This window comes from Peromyscus maniculatus, chromosome 8 (assembly GCF_049852395.1).
Source record: "Peromyscus maniculatus bairdii isolate BWxNUB_F1_BW_parent chromosome 8, HU_Pman_BW_mat_3.1, whole genome shotgun sequence".
In the NCBI taxonomy this organism is placed as follows: domain Eukaryota; kingdom Metazoa; phylum Chordata; class Mammalia; order Rodentia; family Cricetidae; genus Peromyscus; species Peromyscus maniculatus.
In genome coordinates, this window is record NC_134859.1 from 41,549,272 (window position 1) to 41,570,070 (window position 20,799).

At 44.9% G+C, this 20,799-nt stretch overlaps 1 protein-coding gene across 10 annotated transcripts in view; it reads right to left on the bottom strand.

The window, feature by feature from the left end:
* Fam114a2 (family with sequence similarity 114 member A2) overlaps positions 1-20,799 on the bottom strand; it is a 34,079-nt gene that overhangs the window by 10,540 nt on the left and 2,740 nt on the right. For 3 of the 10 annotated variants that reach the window (XR_013041662.1, XM_076542382.1, XM_042284030.2), the window contains exons 2-9: positions 18,960-19,177; positions 18,505-18,604; positions 18,111-18,203; positions 14,496-14,584; positions 13,006-13,140; positions 12,375-12,533; positions 10,948-11,071; positions 4,785-4,864 (exon numbers count right to left, since the gene is read on the bottom strand). Coding sequence is in view for 8 of the 10 variants with exons in the window: in XM_076542382.1 (XP_076398497.1) it covers positions 4,785-4,864; positions 10,948-11,071; positions 12,375-12,533; positions 13,006-13,140; positions 14,496-14,584; positions 18,111-18,203; positions 18,505-18,604; positions 18,960-19,160 (981 nt within the window). In the remaining 2 variants the exon portion in view is untranslated. Of the gene's footprint in view, positions 1-4,784; positions 4,865-10,947; positions 11,072-12,374; positions 12,534-13,005; positions 13,141-14,495; positions 14,585-18,110; positions 18,204-18,504; positions 18,605-18,932; positions 19,178-20,799 lie in introns of all 10 variants that reach the window. The other 7 variants (XR_013041661.1, XM_076542379.1, XM_042284024.2 and 4 more) reach the window with 4 other exon arrangements.

Genomic DNA, 20,799 nt, shown 5'->3' on the forward strand with positions numbered 1-20,799 from the left:
CGTACACTGAACCCTGTCCAGTGGCTCCCCGTGAACCCCCTAGTTCTATGGCTTCTCTAAAACGGAGGCTTATGTTAGGCAGAGCACATGCATCTGGAGCACGGAGCAGACGTGTCCACAGGTCTGTGCTTCTAAAGCTGGAAGCCAGGTCAAGTTGCAAAGCACTGCCCCCAGCCCAGAGTCCTCCACATCCCTTTACTGCTTACACCAAAGACTTCTGCTCATCATCTACAACCGCAACCATTCTTAAAATTGGCTCTCCATTCATTCTCATTCGTGCCTACATGTTTAAAGCACAGCCAATGTCAGACACGCCCAGTCGCATGTAATAATTCACTGACTAATTATGTGAAGATTGTCACTCCATACAAATTCTTCAATTTTCCTTTCTCCTGATAATGAACTTTTCTCAAGTTTTTCTGTTTTTGTTTTGTTTTGTTTGTTTTAACATGATCTTTAACATGATCTAGTTTTTCACTCACCCTTACAGTCACTATTTCTCAGTCTACAAGACCAGTGTAATACTGATCTTGCTGGCCTGCCTATATTCTACAGATCTCACCCCACTCACCCTACTACTGCTTCTGCCTAGATCGTTATTTCCAATCTTAACTTCTTTCTCTGGAAAATCAAAGCACCCCAAATGCTTGTTAGAGACTTACTGAAATTCTGCAACTACTCCACATATAGCATGTAAAGGAAATGTAATAGTTTTATTTTCCTATCCCTAATCGATCCTTTCATTAGCCAAACTTTAGAGGTATTGATCTATACTAAGGACTCAAGCAAAAGTATGAGAGTCAACTAGGATTTTTCTGATGGTCTGATTTTGCACAAGATTCTTCTCCAATCTGCCTCCACCTTCCTCCTCTGTTACCACCATTAGCATTCAGAGCCACATCATGACTAGTCTATTGCTTCTGATGCAGCTCATCTTCAATTTATTTTCACTGTCATAATGCGGTCAGTGATCTGCCTACCATAAAGAGCTGACCATTTCCCTTGTGATGGCTTGAATGAGAACAGACCCCATTGGCACTTGTGTTTGAATGCTTAGTCAGCAGTCAGTGGACCTGCTTAGGAAGGATTAGGAGATATGGCCCTGTAGGAGGAGGTATGTCATTGGGAGTGGGTTTTCAAAAGCCCACACCAGGTCCATGGTGTGTGTGTGTGTGTGTGTGTGTGTGTGTGTGTGTGTGTGTGTGTGTCCGTCCGTGTCCATGTGCCATACCTGCCTGCCACCATGCTCCCTGACATGATGGTCATGGACTAACTCTTTGAAACTGTGAGTAAGTGAGCTGCTAATTAAATGCTATCTTTTAATAGTTGCCTTGGTCATAGTGTTTTGTCACAGCACTAGAACAGTAACTAATACACCTCTTTTGGTGTGTGGTCCCCCATCAACTAGATCACACTCCTTCACGTGATCTAACTACTTTTCAATCTCATTTCTCACTGGTGGTCCAGTAAGATGACCTGTAACTACATCTGTTTTCTCCCAACCCTTCACCCAAACATCACCTCCTCCACATAATTTCCAAAGACCTTCCAGGAGACAAGGCACCCAAGCAACCTTTCTCTGAATTTCCACATTCCCAGAATACCACTTAAATTCAGTGCTTACCTTCTGGTCTTCTGACACTGAAACCAACTATCTTAGTCTCCTAACTAGAATGCACACTAAAGGTCAGTGGTAGAACGTCTATTTGGTTTGCAAACCTAGTTCTGGCATGTGTGTTCCTAACCCTCTACCTCCCTTCTTTTTGTAGCATACTGCTTTGGGTTCTAGATTCTTCTCGGTTTATGTATTCTGGATGAGTCTTGCCTACTTCCTCAAGCACCAACAGTTAGCAAGTGATTCCAATTAGCTACAAGAACCATTAATCCCTACGTCCCCTCAATGATTGGTTTGTGGACAAGAAAGTGATCCAGTGGGGTCAATGGGCTCACACAGTATCAGTAAAATTACTAAGAGAGCTAAGCCACAGCCCAAAGCTGTCAGTGGTCCCTTAACACCATGCACAAAAGTGTCCTTCAACAAAGCCAAGGAAAAACAGCAGAGCCCAGAGGGACAGGCTCCTCACAGCGCCACGCCTGAAGCAATACTGCTCCTCAATGTTCTAGCTTCTTTGGCTACTGTGTCCTCTCTTTTTATACCACTCCACTTGAGTTTTTATCATTTGTAGAGGAACCACTTTGATGCCTGTGCTGGTTGGGTTGTCAACTTGACACAAACCTAGACATATCTGGGAAGAGGGAATCTTAATTGAGAAAATGCCTCCATAAGACTGGCCTGTAGGTGGTCTGCGGTGTTGTCCTGATTAATGATTGATGTGGGAGAGTCCAACTTACTGTGGGTGGTGCCACCCCCTGGGCCAGCGGCCCCAGGCTGTATAGTCAGGCAGGCTGAGCAGGCCAGGGGGACTAAGTCAGTAAACACCGTTCCTCCACGGAGTCTGAAGACAGTTCCTGCCTCCAGGTTCCTGCCATGACTTCCTTCAGTGATGGAATCCTTCCTGAGTTGCTTTTGGTCACGGTGTTATTCACAGTGACAGAAAAGTAACTTTCCTTGAATGAAGTCACCCACTTAATTGATTTTATACAGACACAAAAAAATGCACTGAAAGCTGAGTCAGACAAGAGAGACCACGAATGACCTTGGTCATGTCACTGGACTTGAGCCTCTAAGGGACCCGGGTAGTACAACAACCAGCTGAAGAGAACCTGGTATTCATCCATTTGTTTCAGGGTTCTTTCCTTCCTCTTCAAAAGAGGACTACTCCCAAAGAACCTGCAGGAACAATCCAATCTATTTCTAAATAAACCCGCCCTTACCATTACTTAAATAGTAACCTCTCTGTCTCCCTCGCCCCCCAATAATGGGGGGGGAGGGCACCTGCTATGGAGCTGATTAAGCTTTAAGTTGGCAAAAGCCAGACACAGCAATCCATGCCTGTAATGCCAGCATTGGTGAGCCAGAGACTCGAGGATCCCTGGCCCAGTTTCTGTCTGCTGCCTTTGGATCAGGCCATAGCTCTCAGCTGCTGCTCCAGCACCATGTGTGGCACCATGGCCCCTGCCATGACAATACTGGCCTCAGCGACGATAAGCAGGCCCCCAATTAAAGGATTTCTTTTTAAGAGTTGCCATGGTCATGGTGTCTCCTCACAGCAATAGGACAGTGACTAAGACAGTCGGCTGGCACATATGAAGAACGATGGACTCCAAGTCTGCTGTTGATGTTAAATATGCTGAAGTGACAACTGTACTGTGGTTATCAAAGGGAGAGCCACATCTTCCTACCTACCCTCTAACAGCTACGAGAACAACAAGGGCATCTGAAGACAGAGACAGTACATGTGCAAGAGAAGTAGTGTGTCAACACTAGTGAGTGCACAGGAATGTTTTGTACTGGTTTTTTTTTCACCCTTTCTCGGTTTGATGTTGTTTCTAATATGCGATCAGCAATGTCATGCTCTGAATCTGAAATGTCCCCTAAGGGCTCATATTTGGAACCCAGTTCACAGCTGCTGGAACTATGCTGGATGGCCGTGAAGCCTTTTGGAGGTGGGGCCTACAAGGACCCTAGGAGCAGGACTCTGACGGTTATGGCCCAGGCCACTGTCTGCTGCCATAGGAACAGCCACCACCTCACACTCCTGGTCAGGGCTGAACTGCCGTGCCTTCCCCACTGAGATCCTACGATCCTCTGGAAACATCAGCTAAAGTAAGCCTTTCCTCCCTTGGGCCATTGATGTCGGGAATTTCAGTGGTGGTGATGTAAAAACTGCCCGGAGGCTGAGTGTTAGAAGTGCCTGCTGAGCACACGCCGGGAACGCACCACCTTCCCCAGGCCAGCACACTGGGACACAACACAGACTCGCATTCTCTACCTGATGGGAGGGGAGGAAAGACGGCGGTGCCGCCTCCACACAGCCAGCAGCTCCACAGCCAAGCAACACCGCACACCTGTTGCGGCCTGCTGCTGGGATTGCTCAGGGTCGGGAGAGGTGGACGCAGGGGCAGCGGCAGCACATGACAACAAGCAGCGTCTCATAAGCAGACAGTAGAGTACATGGGAGCACCCACTCTGAGCTCTGACAAGACTGTCCCAAACCCATGGGGACAGTTCAGAGTCACCACCCAAGACCAGGCTCAGCCATGGGACTTCCTCATTCCCACATTCTAAATGGTCACTAGCAGAGTCACTGTCGGTCACTGTCTGGCCACAGCAATGCTGAGCTCCAGGTCCAACGGGCAGGGCCCACACCTCGTCGTCTCTGATCAGAGACCTCATCCAATGGACACTTGACATCTGGTTCCATGAAGTCTGGTCAGCACTGTCAACTTTAAATGGCCAGCCCTACAGGCTTGATAAAGCATTCAAACAAATGAAGTATCCCATATAAACAGGTCAGGAGGGGACATGTGCTGGGGAAGCAGATATGGGTTCTACACACTAACCTGGAGAGTAGGAGGCAGGGAAAATGTGTAGAATCCTTTTCTAGAACTATCAAGAATAAATCCTCCATGCTGGCAATCTCTCTGGCTAGGAAATTACAATCTTATTTTCATTCTCTATTATACTATATGTGTTGCGGGGGGGTGTTGTAATTTGAAACAAGGTCTTGATAAGTATAAGTAGCCCAAGTTGGCTATGAACTTGCAATCCGCCTGCCTCAGCCTCCCAAGTGGTGGGATCACAGGCATGTGCCACCACACCTGTCTACCCATTAAAATCTTACAAACAAAATAATGAAAATCTCCAAAATGGAGTAACTTACCCTGGCAAGTTTCTCTGGTCTGGAAGAGACATGAAGCTGAGCAAATAGTTCTGTTATCTCCTTGGTAAAATCTTCATCCCCTAAAAACCAAGACCCACATAAAACATTTGAGAAAGACTGCCAAGGGGGCTGTGCTGTCTAGATTTAAGTTAACTTGATACTGAGAAAACGTCCCTCTGAGATGGGACTGTAGACAAGCCTGTGGAGCACTGTCGTAATCAGTGACTGTTCCGGGAGCCCAGCTGATTGTGGGCAGTATCACACCTGGGCTGGTGGTCCTGGGTTCTATAAGAAAACAAGCTGAGCACGCCATGAAGAGCAAGCTGGTAGGCAGCTCCCCTCCATGGCCTCTGCATCAGCTGCTGCCTCCAGGTTTCTTCCCTGTTTGAGTTCCTTCTCTGACTTCTCCCAGCAATGAACTGTTACCTGGAAGTGTAAGCAAAATAAACCATTTCCTTCCCAAGTTGCTTCTGGTCATGGTGTTTATCACAGCAATAAAGACCCTCACTAGGATAAGGAGACACAAACATGCAAGCAAATGGGGGTCATGATCACAGCACACAGGAGACATCTACAAAAACAGTAATGTCCTCCTCTCTTTCTCGTCTAAATCCTGTCCAGTGGCCCCTGCTGAGGCCCAGCCCATGCAGTGCAGAACAGAACTCTTAAAACACAGAAATCTTTGAGCACAAACATATGTAAGAGTATTTCCTAATCATTAGTCCATGGTGCATAAGAGCAAATTAGTTCTCCTTTATACCTATTTCCCCAAAAGCATCCCCAGAAAAATCCCAATGGGGCCATCTTAGTTCTTTTCCTTCAACGGTACTTTTGCCCTCTCTCTTGACAGCTAAGGCAGAGAATAAAAATGATTTACTGATCCCCAGTATGACAGGCTTTGGGGAAAGCTATTCACTGATACAGCCCTCACTCACATAACTCCTAGTCACAACCCACCATGAAAGAATACAAAACCTGACTTCCATAGTCCTTTGGTTTTCCCAACTGAGCTCTAAGTGTGACTCGTGTAAGGGAGGACTCTGAATCCACCTGGAACACACACGGTCCAAGGAGTTTACAATTACACGGAAGAAAAGAGCAGGAATCTATGTTTACCTCACATAACAATACTACCCTGAGGTATATTTTAGATTGTTCATAACAGAACACTACGGCACTACATATATTAAATTTATAAGCTCTCAAATATATTATCTGAGTGATTAAAAATAGCTGTTACTATCAAAAGCAGTGATGAAAAAAGTATGTGGTAATTGCTGTCAAAAACTGAGTATACAAACAGTTGCTGCATTAGAACAGAAGTAGCTGTTGGGCTGGGTGTGTGGCTCAATGGCCCAAGTGTTTGTTTAGACGCATGGATGGAAAGGAAGCAGGGCACTGCTGCTTAAGAGGGGCTGTGGGTAGAGGCCGTAGTTGTCCGTAAGGGAAGATTCTGAAATGAGGTCTAGAAAACACAGGGGCTCATAGGAACGAAAACAACCAACATCCAGAGCTGGGCTCTGCACGGTCTCCTCCTGTTATACCCACATTTCTGTCTTAACAGTAACAGTGACATACAATTAACTACTAAGTCACTGAGCATTTTCCACCAAAATCAGAGAACCAGGACAGGGCAGGCAAGGGGATCACAGAGGAGAGCTGAGGCAGGAGGGTCACAGAGAAGAGCTGAGGCAGGGCAGGTAGGGGGATCACAGAGGAGAGCTGAGGCAGGAGGATCACAGAGGAGAGCTGAGGCAGGGGGATCACAGAGGAGAGCTGAGGCCGGGCAGGCAGGAGGACTGTGCTGGAAGGCACTGCTGTGTTTTCAAAGTCTTCACTCCTGGCAAAGGTAAGAAGAAATATCAGACTGTTCCATCTGTTCAGAAAACTTGGAGCCCTCTGAACAGTAAAGAAAAGTGAAGATTTCTAATACTGTGAAAACCCAAGTGTTGACTAAATTTAAAAAAAAAAAAAATACTGTTAATGTTTCCATGTACAAATAACCTAAATTAGGTTGACAAATAAATGGGAAATGACATGCCTTGGTCTGGTTAGGAACAATGGAACAATTTAAACCAAAACTGCTTCACTGGTTTCCTGTTAAGGCTTTTAAAATGCAGATTCTTTTTACTATTTACTTATGTTTTCTAAATAATGAAAATAATAGCGAATGTTTGTTAGTTACCTATTATGTGCCTGACTATAAATAAACTTAATTTATTCCTCATAACACCATGAGAGGAATTCGGTCATCTTCTAACCAAGATGAAGCAAAGGCTCTGTGCTGAGACACTTCTAGAAGTTACATGGCTTTGGGAGAGGCAGGTCTTCATTTGGAGGCCAAGTCTAACTTCAAATTGTATCACTTGGGGTTCTAAACTGGCATCTCAAGATGGCCAGACCATTTCTAAGACATCCATTCAAATACCAGTTCTAATAAGAGCTGAACTTTTATGCAAGCTGTCACTTCATGACACATAGTTACACACACAGCCAGCTTGACTTCTCAGTCCACAAAGAGAACAGAAAAGATCCCTCTGTCTTAGGTAAAAGTCACACTCAGCTCTGTTCTTCTCTCACAGAACAGGCCTAAGATCGGTCTCGGGGAGCTTTGCTCTGCTCTCATAGACTGAGGAAGTTATTTGATCCCCCACTCACAGTAGATTGGAAATGAGGAAAATTAGGTGAGACTGAGAGCTGTCGGAGGCAAGCTTCCCATACTCCACGGAAGTAAAACATAAACTCACAGAAGGAAACAGGGACACACAGCTCTAAAGAGCAACCGCAGAGGGCTTTTAAAGTGCTGCAGTTTAGCATAATTAACCCAGAAATTCTCAAACATTAAAACCTGTGGCCTCCCAGGAGCTTTTATTTTAAATGCAAATTATATAATTTAAATGAATTAAAAACAAATGTCTAAAGTATTTATTCATTAAAAATAATAAACACTATAACCAGGACGTATTGTATGAGAAAAGGATCTATTTTCAATAAATGAAAAAATGCAAACATTCGTAATAATAATGAACACGGGGTGGAAAGATGGCCCCACAGGCGAGGGCCTGCTGTGCAAGGACGGTGACTTGCATCCAGATCTGCAGCACACACGTGAAAGGCCATGACAGCTCGTGTCTGCAATAGCGATGCTGGAAGGTAGAGCAGAGGACACTGGGAGCTCACTGGCCAGCCAGCCAGCCTAGCAGAAACTGGAGCTCCAGACTCACTGAGGGACCATCTCTAAAAAATAGAGAGAGGAAGGCACCTAACACCATCCTCTGGCCTCAACAAGAACATGTTCACATGGGCATGAGCACCCCCTGCACCATTGAACAGAAGCTCTTGCCTCCACTCCCAAGTGCAGAGATTACAGGAGTGGGCCACATGTCCCATTTGATGTGGTTGTGGGACTGAACCCAAAGTATGTGGACAATACCCAACCTCACAGAGATGCACTATGCAAAGGAAAGCTGCATGTTAATGACTTTCCCGATAACAGTAACAATTACCCTTGAATAATCTTGTGTGTGTGCATGCCAGAAAGGGAGAAGGAGGGGGAGAAGTGGAGAGGAGGAGAGAGAAGAAGAGAGGGAGAGGGGCCAGGGACAACCTTGGCTGTGAGTCCTCGCCTTTCTCTTTAAGACAGGGTTTCTGCAGTTCACTGCACTGTCCCCCAGGCTAACTGGCCTGAAGCTTCCAGGGATTCCCCAGTCTCCACCTGGCACCTCCCTGTAAGAACGCTAAGATTACAGCTCTCTACCATGCCTAGTTTCCACATGAGATCTGGGTTCAAACTCAGTTCCAACACTTGCATGGCGAGCATTTTGCCCACCGAGCCTCATCTCTGTTCGGTGGGGACCGAATAGTACACAGAAAACTCAACAGGTGCTTATTTCTTAATGGTTAGTTGCAATGGTCTACATGACAACGAACCTGGAGACTCACTACCCAGTTTTGTACATGATGTCTTCAATTAGAGCCCACCAGGCCATCTCTTGCTCGGGTGTAATTATATACATCATATATCAATCAGTCAGTGAAAAAAGTTCATTTCTATTATGAGATATCCAAAATGCTGACACATTTCACTGTAAAACATACAAAAGTGAATGTTACTGTTACTATCACCACAGGACTCCTCAGAAGTGTGCAAACAGCACTGGAAACTGCCAAGCTCCTCAAAATGATACATATGTCCCACAAAATTCTAACTTCCACTTATTCTGAATTTTCATCATCAGTGACTTAAACAAGTCAAGGCTCACTTCCTTCACCTTGTTGTTGCTTTTTAAAGATTAATTTTATTTTAGTTATATTTGTGTTGGGGGTATGTATGGTAGTTTGAATAAGAATGGCCCCCACATATCTGAATGATTAGGGGTATTAGGCACTATTTGAAAGGATTAGGTCCTTGTTGGAGTGGGTGTAGCCTTATTGGGGTTGGTGTGGCTTTTTTGGAGGAAGTGTGTCAATGCAGGTGAGCGTTGAGGTTTCAAAAGCCCAGGTTCCATGGCGTTCTTTCTTCCTGCTGCCTGAGGATATGGATGTAGAACTGTCAATTACCTCTCCAACACCACGTCTGCCTGCACGCTGCCATGCTCCCTGCTATGATGAAAATGGACTAAACCTCTGAAATTGTAAGCAAGCCCCAATTAAAAGCTTTCTCTCCTAAGAGTTGCTGTGGTCACGGTGTCTCTTCATAGTAACAGAACATTAAGACGGGGTGTGTGCACAGAGGTCAAAAGAGGACACTGGACTCCCTGGAGATGCCATTATAAGCAGTTGTAGGCCACCTGATATGAACGCTGGGAACTGAACCTGGGTCCTGTGCAAGAGCAGCTCTGAGCCACTGAGCCACCTCTCCTGCCCTGATATTATTCTTTTTGTTTTGTGATTGTTTGTTTGGTTTTTGGTTTTTTAAGACAGTCTCACTATGTAGCCCAGGCTGGCCTAGAACTTAATGCATTCCTCTTGCCTTTGCTGGGGTTATAGGCATGTTCCACCAACTACTCCCTTCTGAATGGCCTATGCAGCTGTTCATACTTCCGAGTGAAAACAGTCTTCTGTGTCAGAAGGGAGTTCAGCTCAAACTCAAACACAACATGCTCTTCCTGAGACAATGATCATCCCTCATTGAATATGGGGGATTCAATGAGGGATGCACAGAATATGGGAGTGCACTTTAGAGTCGAGATCTGATGACACTAATAACTGATACCGTCTGCCCCCCCTCCAAGGGTCAATGACATGCACCCTCTTCTTGTAACTGAGTGTATGGCAGTAAAGACAGCACAGCAGTGACCCAGTGCGGCCACGCTGATGGAGCCATACTGTGGCAGCAACAGTTCCACCTGCTGCTGTTCTTCATCATCCAGGTGTTCAAACAGTAAAAGCTACACTAAAACTCCTCACGGGGAAGTTCTACTCCGTTTTGACAGTGCTACGCAGGTCTGACTCCCTGAAGGTGATAGGGACATAGGCTCTCCACATCACACTTCATAAACTACCATCTTAACCTGCTACACAGGCAGCAGGCTCTGTGTGCCAGGATGGTCCCTAAAGTTATCTTCTCATTCAACTTCAATATTTCTAACTGCTTGCTTCATCAAAAAAAAAAATTGTCATTAAACTCTACTTTCTTAATCTTGGAAATATTTTCAACTGAAATATCCAAATAAAACCACTCTCTTGATCAGAGTTTAAGACGCACTTGCCCAGGAACTACACTATAAATAAACCATATTTCCTAATAATTTTGCGTTTCAACACTTACATTCCCTAACACACAAAGATATTGAATTGTAAACATGAGAAAGGACAAAGGATCACCGCAGTCTGGGTAACATGCCTTGTATGCTTCAGGATGGGGTCAGGGGCTAGAGAAGCAGGAAGGGAAGACACGGATGAGATGTCTAAGTAGGACACCAAGGGTCACACAGGAAGGATCCTGACAGGAGCAGCTCTCAAGCAGGAGCGCAGGCAGAGCTGTGCAGCAGATCAGACTCAGGGAAGTGGCAGGGCCCTGCAGCAGAGGGTGTGGGCAAGCCCTGGGGAGGGGAAAGCATGGAGGATCTGTAAGGAAAGTGCCATGGGGCCAGTGACTGACTCCAGGGATCACTGCAGCCAACAAGGGAGCCACCCGCTTGGGTGCAGAAGCCTGCATTACCTTGTCTCTCCTCCTCCTCTTCCTCACAGAACTCTGCTAGGGAAAACGCTTCTTTGAGCTGCTCTAGCTCAAGTCTTGTGGTCTGTAATTCTTCTCCACTCAGAGAACTAAGGATAGATTTCACCTAAATAGATATGAGACAATGAGAATTTGTAGGAAAATTAAGAGAATCTCAAATAGAGATGAGTCCACGAGTCAACTGAAATCTGAATTATAAACTAACCAGTCAGCACATGCTGCTCTGGAGAGGAAGGGGAGCAGTATCTCACCAGGTAGCCCAGACTAGTCCTCAACTCTCAAATCTCCTGCCTCAGCCTTCTGAGAATTGGGACTATAGGCTTGTGTCACCATGGCCAACTCCTATTCCTTAGAAATTTTAACTCTGAGTTGGAGAGATGGCTCAGTGGTTAAGCACCAGCTGTTCTTCCAGATGACCCAGATTCAATTCCCAGCACTCACATGGCAGCTCACAACTGTCTATAACTCTGGTCCCAGGGGATCTGACACCCTCACACAGACACACATGCAGGCAAAACACCAAAGCACATAAAATAAGAATGAATAAATCATTTTTTAAAAAACAAAACAAAAACTGTAACTCAAGAAGCTAATTCCTACAGAAAGGTAGATTGGGGCAGTCTGTACTTTCCAAAGTACCATGAGCTTAACAGCAGCTTAGAAACAAAGGGAAATCAAACAGTCCTCAATTGGGCTGGAGATGGCTCAGCAGCTAAGAGTGCGTGCTTCTCCTCCAGTGGACCTGAGTTTAGATCTTAACACCCACACCATGCTGCTCACTACCACCCATAATCCCTGCTCCAGGGATCTGGTATCCTCTCCTGGCATCCATGGGTACGTGCCGCACATGGCATACACATACACAAATTAAAAAGTAAATCTTGATCCAGGTATGATGTCCACCTTTCATCCCAATACTCAGGAAGCGCAATCAGATCTCAATGAGTTTGAGGCCAGCCTAGTCTACACAGCAAATTCAGGATGGTCAGGGCTATGCAGTGAGGTCCTGTTTACACACACACACACACACACACACACACACACACACAGCCTGGAACCAACTAAAAGCCAACAGTTAACTGTATGCAAACTGGCAGCTTAAGTCAGTAAGTTTTTTGGCAGCTAAACCCAAAGAGACTGCAGAAAACAGACAAATACAAACAGACAGATGACGGGAAATGCAAATGTGTTGAGAACTCTTTTTTAATCCTTCCCTTTCTGTGTAATAAGGACAATCACCCGATTCTTTCTGGCACTTAGTCCCTACATGGTTTCTGCTTGCTGTGTAGGGCACTTCCAAAGTCCCGAGCCTCCACAAAACCACCTCACCTTCCAAGTGCACAGCAGAAGGGGTCTGCAGCACCCCTTTGTGTGAAGACTTTCAGGAGGGGTTTGGGGTTGGGAATTACCTTTATTTCACTTTCTCGGGAAAGCATCTCCAGAGCTTCTAGATGTGAAAGGCCTTGAAACTCATCAAAGAGTAGCCCATAATGAGTTTTCTTGTCTGTTTCCATGGTTACCTCATTGGAGGGCTGCTGCTCTTCTTTGTCCTTCACCTCTCGTAAGACCTAAAAAGAGATGGAGGTGTCATACCGCACCAAGTAATGAGTGCTCCAGAGTGAGATCACAGAGCACATGGGAGCACAGCTGCTCGGGCTCCATCCAGAGCACGGCCCCTTCAATCTGGGCTCCACATGCAAACCCAAGGAGCTGGGGGACAGCAGGAACCACGTTATCACACAGAATCTCATGCTAGACAGTTAGTAACACCAGAGACACCAGGGGCGGGTCTGTGGGGGTTAAAAGTTAATCTAACAACTCTGACAAGGTTTAACATCCCACTCTGCTGACGGGAAGCTACTGAGGAAGGGAAACAGAGGGACAAACAGCCGGAACTCCTCTATGCACTGGAGTTCTCACTGCCCACCCCACAACTCCAAAGGATTCAAAAGAAACAAACACTAACAAGGTTCCCAAGTCAACATCGGCGAAACTCAAATCAGAACACAACCAGGAATTGCACGGTGAAGGACACAGTACCTGTGACAGTGTAGAATTCCGGTACATCAAGCCCTTGGTTCTTTTAAATCCAGGATCCCCTTCTGCTATGACATCCATTGTCTTCTTCCCAATGAATTCCAAGGCATCCAAGCCCCCGCTGATAACGCTCTTGCCCTAGGAAAGCCGTGAAACTCCATTACTACACTGAGGGTGTTTACAAATTGACTCTTGAGAAACGCCTGACCAGAGTGGGGCTGGTATGCAGGCCTGCAGTCCCAGCTATGAGGAGACTGCAGGAGGAGAATGTTCAAGTACAGCAAAGGAACATCCAGTGAACTCTGGCCAGTCTGGGCAAATGATGAGAACCCTCCTCAGAATCAAAAGCTAAAGGCAGCTAGGAATATATTGCTAAGTTTAGTGGTGGAGTATTGGTCTGCCATGTGTGAGGCCCTTGGCTCAATCCCAGTACAAGGGGGGGGAAAAGGAGGGGGTGGGCAATACCACCAAGCACGGCAGCCTGAGAAGCAGCTGAAGCAATCATACACCACTCACACAAATGCACACAGGCAGAACCACTTTGGGAAACTGGGGGTCAGCAGCAAGCTACTCAAAGTTACATACCCAAGAGAAATGTATACAGAGATGGACTAGAAGACATGTGTAAGAGGGTGCAATGTAACACTGTAACAGTTTACATTGGAGCCTGGCTTGGTGGTTACCAACTGTGGGAGCAGTAACCTGTTACCAAGTCCCACTAGGAATACAGCAAAGCTGCACCCTGGGTATTACAGACACAGTGTGTGAGAGACACCGGATGCATACCTAGGCCTCATTTGGCAGAAGAGCAGGTCAAAACTAACTCACGACAGCACAAGTCCTGGCAGTGGCCATCTGAGTTGGGGGAAGAACACATGCCTCAAGAGAGAAAGGCAATGGACTTACAGGATTCTTACTACGGTTGGAAGTAGTCTGCTGTGAAAATTCAAACTGAACGCGTACGATGTCATAGTCTATATGCTGCTATATTTCAAAAGTTAAAATGGGGTTCAGCATGGTAAAGCATGCCTGCAATCCCTACACTTGGGATCAGAGGCAGGATGACTGTATATTGGAGACTGTCTGGGCTATAAAGCAAGACCCTGGCTCAAAAAGAGTTTAAAGCAAAGAAACAAAATAAAAAATACTAGCCACCTACCTCATGCAGGAAAGACATTAAGAGCCCTAAGCGATCCTTTTTGAAACATTCTCATCATCTATAGTTTAGAAAGTATCCATTAAAAAAGTCAAATGTCCCTTCTGCTTATTAGAGAAATATCTCTGGAAAGCAGAAACACTCCCTAAGGACACCAAACCACTTGACAGTCTAAAATAATCAGCTCTCACTCCACTCCCCTGGCTCTTACTCTAGTGAGTGACCCTCGGTGGTCTGGCCTCTCTCAGGAGCAACAGTACTCACACACCCCGAAAAAGGGAGACGGGCACACAGCCCACCAGAACGCCCCGGCCAGGCTCCTGCACTTTGTGCTCACCGTGCTCTGCACAGCTGTTGAGATGGTCGTGAGCATCCCGAAAGGCCCGGGCACTGGGGAGCTTTCGTTCTCACTGGCATTTGTTTCTCCTGAAACAAAGGTTTGTAAACACAAAAGAAAGGGTCATTAATCGCTTCAATAGCAAATATGTGGTTTTTTAAAAAGTAGACTGTCTCTCCACATAAAGCCACAGGCCTTTCTGGATCTATTTTTAAACATCTGCCTATGTTAAAATGAAAGCTAAAGTGGGCAGATTTCTTTCCTCATTTATTTCATATCAAAAAAATCAAGTCTTGAACAAACTAAAGATTGATATAGACTATATATTGAATGATCTCAGAGACACAAACTTCTGGACAGCACTGGAAAACAGACAAGTGATTGACCAGGGATAAGAGTTACATGGATCTTTTTGAATAATAAAATACTCTTATATTCCAAGTATATAGCTCTAGGGAAGTGCCTATCAGTGTTCTATTGAATACATAATATAAACATAACTACGTCTCCAAACATCCAAACATAAAACTATACAGCTAAAAGTAAACTATAACTCACGTTGTCCTAAAAAACAATGTTCATTAGTTGTCATCAAACAGACCAGCATTACAAAGGTGATCATGTCTCAAAACAGTCTGTTCCGTTTTATACTTTAAAAAGCCTATAAGAGATCAGCTTTAGGGGCCTGGGTATGATTAGGTGTTCAAGTGTGTGTGTAGTACACGTTTGTGTGCATATATGTAGAGGCCAGAGGTTAACCCTGGATGTTCCTTAGGAAAGCATTTTTTCTGAGACAGTCTCTCACTGGGACCTGGGGCTCACTGATTAAGCTAGCTGGCCATCAAGCCCTAGACAGCTTCCTATTTCTGCCTTCCCAACAGTGTATTACAGCTTACTTCACATGGGTTCTGGGGTGGAACTCAGGTCCTCCTGCTAGAGCAAGCAGGTTACAGACTGAACTACAAATGATCTGAGGCTTCTGCTTCCAGTTACAATATATTAACTGCTGGACTTGCCCACCTACTACAGCAGCTACAAAACCCCACAACAGATTAGAAACAATGTTCAGAGTCAGACAAGAAGGAGACTTTGGACCAACAGAAGAGAGAGAGAGACACAAGACAGCAAGAGTTGAAGGGAATCTGCAGACTTGAGAGTATGGAGGCATCCCAGAACTCTAAGCCTCTACACACATATGCCTGGGTGCCTCTCCATGAACACTGCACTGCTCAGTATTCAGTATACAGGCACAAGGAGACTCCCCAAGGCTGGAAAAAGAACCTGCCTTGGAGCAGGAAGCTAAACAATCCCCATAGCTCACACTAGGCTGAGAAACTTGACTTCTAACCCACCAAGCAGACTCACTAAGCACCTGGGAAGTGAATAGAGCCCCCAGAAGAGCCGGACCTGAACCAAACCCTTCAAGTAAAGGCTACTCCAGACTCAGTCTAAGCAAGCACACCAACCTTTTTGGTTTTGTTTTGAGAAAGGGTCTGGCTATGCGGTCCAGGCTGGTCTCAGGTTCTCTATCCTCCTGCCTCCACTTCCTGACTGCTAAAATAACTGCTGTGTGCCACTATACACAGCTCAGAAACATTAAAAAGATCCATTTAAGCCACACATACCATAACTACTTGCAAAAAAAAAAAAAAAAAAAAAAAAAAAAGCAGAGATAAACATGGTCCTTTAAAGGAACACATATTCCTAAAAGATGACCAAATGACTTGCTTGGTACCATCAGCCTTTCTTAAAGTTCTGAAAAGACTCATCATGATGATGACAATATCCTTGGCGATGGAATTAACACACACACACACACACACACACACACACACACACACACACACAGTGGGAAGGACTTCTTATAAAAAAGCAGTCTATTCTAATTTGGCAAATTCTATTATTCTTTCCCTCTTTTTTAAATTTTTATTTCTGGGTTAATTTTATTTCTAGGATTTCTCTGGATAGCTCTGGCCATCCTGGAACTCCCTTCGTAGACCAGGCTGGCCTCAAACTTGAAGATCTACCTGCCTCTGCCTCCCGAGTGCTAGGATTAAAGGATTGTGCCACCACTGCCTGGCTATTATTCTTATTAAACTACAATCCAAGCCCACGTAATTTCCACTGAGTAGAACTTGAGCCACAAATACTAAGCCTGAGCCCTGTTCTCCGTTCTCATCTTCAGAGACATAAAGAGAACCAGTAAATGGGACTGGAGAGATAGCCCAGTGGTTAAGAGCACTGACTGCTCTTCCAGGACCCAGGTTCAATTCCCAGCACCCACATGGCAGCTCACACCTGTCTGTAACTCTAGTTCCAGGGGACCCAACACCTATGGCAAAACACCAATGCACATAAAATAAAATAAAAATAGAAAAATAAAAAGGAACCATCTCTCTCTCTCTCTCTCTCTCTCTCTCTCTCTCTCTCTCTCTCTCTCTCTCCTGTCATTACATTTTCATATCTACTACGACACTTCCACTTGTAAGACATTAACTCTATAGCTATTCCACCATGGAGCTCACCATGGAGGACTTTAGTGTTTCAGTGTTTTTTGGACGAGACAGAGAGAGACAGACAGACAGATCATAAGGAAAGCCAGGTATAGGCTCAGGCCTGTGATCCCAGGACTTGAGGGCTGAGATATGAGACTCTGCAAGTTCAAGGTCAACCAGAGTAAGAAGGAAAGAGGAAAGGAGGTGAGGAGAGAGAGAGAGAGGAGGGGGGAGGAGAGGGGAGGGGAGGGGAGGAGAGGGGAAGGGAGGGGAGGGGAGGAGAGGGAAGGAGAGTCACTATGAACAGCACCTCAAATTCACAGGCAGAAAGAAGCCTGTGGGGTCATGTTTGTGTAACATGAGCTTGTCTTCTGACCATAACTGCAGTCAAGTGACCTAATTTTAATGCCAATCTAATTCTTAGGCCAAGGACTCCCTAAAGGGAATACCTGGAGCCAGCTAGTTTCTGATGGTCATGTATGCCAGAATTCTATAAAGGTGGAGCTGGAGGAAACAAAAGACAGTCAGGTGACTTCAAGGGAAAATGATAGAAATAAGCAAAGAAAAGCCATGATGAGAAACAATAAGGCTCCTGAGAGACAGAAGTAAGCCTGGTCTTAAAACTGTTCAGGTACCTGACCCTCCTGCTCCCTAGTGATAACTGTGTCCTTTGGGTGAGTGACTGCAGGTTTCCCTTTGATCCAAACAAACCAGAATAAAGCTTCACCTTCATAAAAAAAAAAATGCAAGTGTAAACAAAAACACTAACACATTAAAATCTTTTTGTCTTGCCATGACTTACTCAAACTCAGCTAATTCTTACTGATGATAAAGCTAATTATGGCAAGCAAAACGTGGAGCCCTTCTCATATTCTGTGATCATGGCCTTCCCATTGAATGTTCACCAATCCTCTGAATCACTTCATCCATCAAAAGTGCAGTAAAGAGACACATGAACGGTTTCAGGAGACACAGCTAGTCCTCAAGATTCCAAACCCTCTGCCTCATAGTCTCAATATGCCTGAGTGTCAGGTACTGAGTTAGTACTATTACTAAGTGCTAGTGCTGACCATGAACTGAACTGCCCATTTCCACCAAAACGCCGAGCACACGCACGGACCTGCTGCTTGCTTGACTTCAGCTGAAATTTTAGTGGGGCTAGGAATTCCAAGCGAAGTCTCTGCCTTCTCGATGACATTTGAAATACCTTGACCTAATGAGAAAAAACAATTAACATTTGTGTGCTCTGTGCTGTTACTGAAACTGAAGAATCGATCAATCAACAAACAAAAGCCCAAATCTGCAATATTTCTAAAATCGTGGTCCCAAAGGCACATTATTTTAATGACATATGTATTCTGGTCATTATTTCCTTCCCCAAAAACAAAAATCTCACTGACTTATAACATCACTAAAACGTAGGCCTAAACGAATCCCTAGACTTCAACTTCCTAATAGAACGTGGGCATGAGCACCAGTGTACACAAAAACAAGGAAATGACCAACAGTCTTACCTACTGTCGCTACTGTCGCTGAGGCTGAGGAGAGCAGGGACTTGCCCCAGCTACCCCAATAACCCCATCCGGTCTGGGGTGCATCTTTAGAAACAGTCTCCTATTTTTTCCAGTGAGAGAGAAAACAAGACAAAAGAAAACAGGAAAATTAGTGGAGACTTGGACGAGCACAGACAGGTATATAATCATTAGACAGGCACAGGTGGGCAGACCCGTGATTTGGGTGAATACTGCCTGACCGACAGACAAATGCCGTCAGCACAGAAATACCCTGCAGCAAATACAATTACTGATAAAGGCATTTCCAGAACTCAGAAAGCTGTTACTTTATGGCTGTAAGAAGGAGGAAGTGCCACTGTAAATTAGTAAGTACTGCTACCACGTCCCTTTTAAGCCTTGTAGTTTTAAATCCCAAAATTTTAACACACTGTTACTTTGGCTACAGCCTGTGGCACCTGAGCAGGAAGTTGGGAAGCCTCAAGGTCACTGGAAGGATTGGTCTCTGGTCTTTTCCGAGTGGACGGCACAGGCTGAGATTTATTCTCTGGCTTCTCAGCCGGCTCACAGTTGCCATCTTTGAGGATCGGGGCCGCTTCAGTTACCGCTGGGACCGCTTCGGTTACCGCTGGGGTCTCTGTAGCATCCTCATCTGACATGACTGGAACAGCTCCTGCTAAAACAAAAGCCCAGCAAGAATCTACTGATACTGGCTTCTTTAGCATAAACTATCTGCGAAATGTTTATGAGACTTTTAGATTCATATACTAGTACAATAACACAAAGAGCTCCTATCTACCTCTACCCACCTCCCTCATCAGAAGCTGACACTGTTACAATTCACCAGTGTCCTTCCAATTTTACAGTTTTGACATGTACCCATATATGTGCACATCGGTTACATCAAATGTTACCACATACACAGCTGTCCCCGGGTATCTGCAGTGGTCACATCCCTTCTATAAAATGGACAGTATCTGCATATAGCCAAAGCACACCCACGCAGTTCTGTAACCTCTACTCCATCTGTGATGTCTAACACCATAGGTAATGCTACATAAATGACTTTAAACTGTCTTAAGAACAATGACAAGTCTGCATAGGCTTAGTGCAGATGAAACTTTTCCCAACTGTTTCCCACGTATTATTGGTTAAGTCTATGAATGCCAAGTGGACCAACTGCCTAACTCTCCAGGCAAGGCACAATTCAATCCTAAGGATCCCTGTGCCATCCTTTCTGGAGCCAGACACTTCCCACATTTCTTTCAACCTATAGCAACCAACTACTTCTCTGTTCTCTGACATGGACATTTTCAAGGCGTGTCCATTGAAGCATACAGATTACCTTTGCAGTGACTTTTTCACTCAGCCTAAGTCCCTACATTCCACTATGGTTATATCAAAAAAGTCCCTTTCAATTTCTCAGTACATCATTTTGTGTGTGTATGTGTGTGTGTGTGTGTGTGTGTGTGTGTGTGTGTGTGTGTGTTATAATTCCAGGTAATCTGCAGTTTCCAACATCAGGCTATTGCACAACTAAAACTATTTTCAAAGTTCACGTACAGGTTTTTACGTGAACCTAAGCTTTTTCTCTGGAATAAACGATAAATACTTTATTAATAGTATGGGTCATACGGTTAGTCCACGCTTAGTTTTATATGAAACATGGGTTATATGGTAAGACCATGCTTTGTTTTGTATGTAGCTGCCATCTTCTCCAGAGTAGTACAAATAACCAAAACTTTCTGCATTCGGACCAGCTCTTTCCCTTATGTTGAGCCACTTCTATGGGTTCGTGGTGGTGGCTCGATGTAGCTTCTAGGCTGCATTAGCCAGTGACTAGACAGTAAATACCTTTTCGGGGGCTTGTGTGCCATCTCAAGACTCTCTTTAGAGAAACATCTATCTTTGGCACATTTCTTTAGTTAGATTGCTTTGTCATTTTCTGTAGAGTTTTGAAGTACTTAATATCTAGGTTCAATTCATCCTCGTCTAAAGCTTATTTTCATTGTCTTATTTTGTTTTGCCTTCTGAGACAGGATCTCCCTCTTTGCTGGCCACTAGCTTATGGCAATCCTCCTGCCTCAAACTCCCAAGTGCTGGAATTACAGACATGAGACACCACACCCGGTGTTTTTATTATCTTCATGGGGTCTTCCACCAAGAAATTTTTTTCATTTTGATGAAGACCATTATCAGTCTTTCCTTTTACTAGCTTGTCCTTCAAAAATTTTATCATTAAGCATTCATTCTTCAGTTTTTTCAGAGACTGTTTAAATCATCAAGTAACACTGTGTC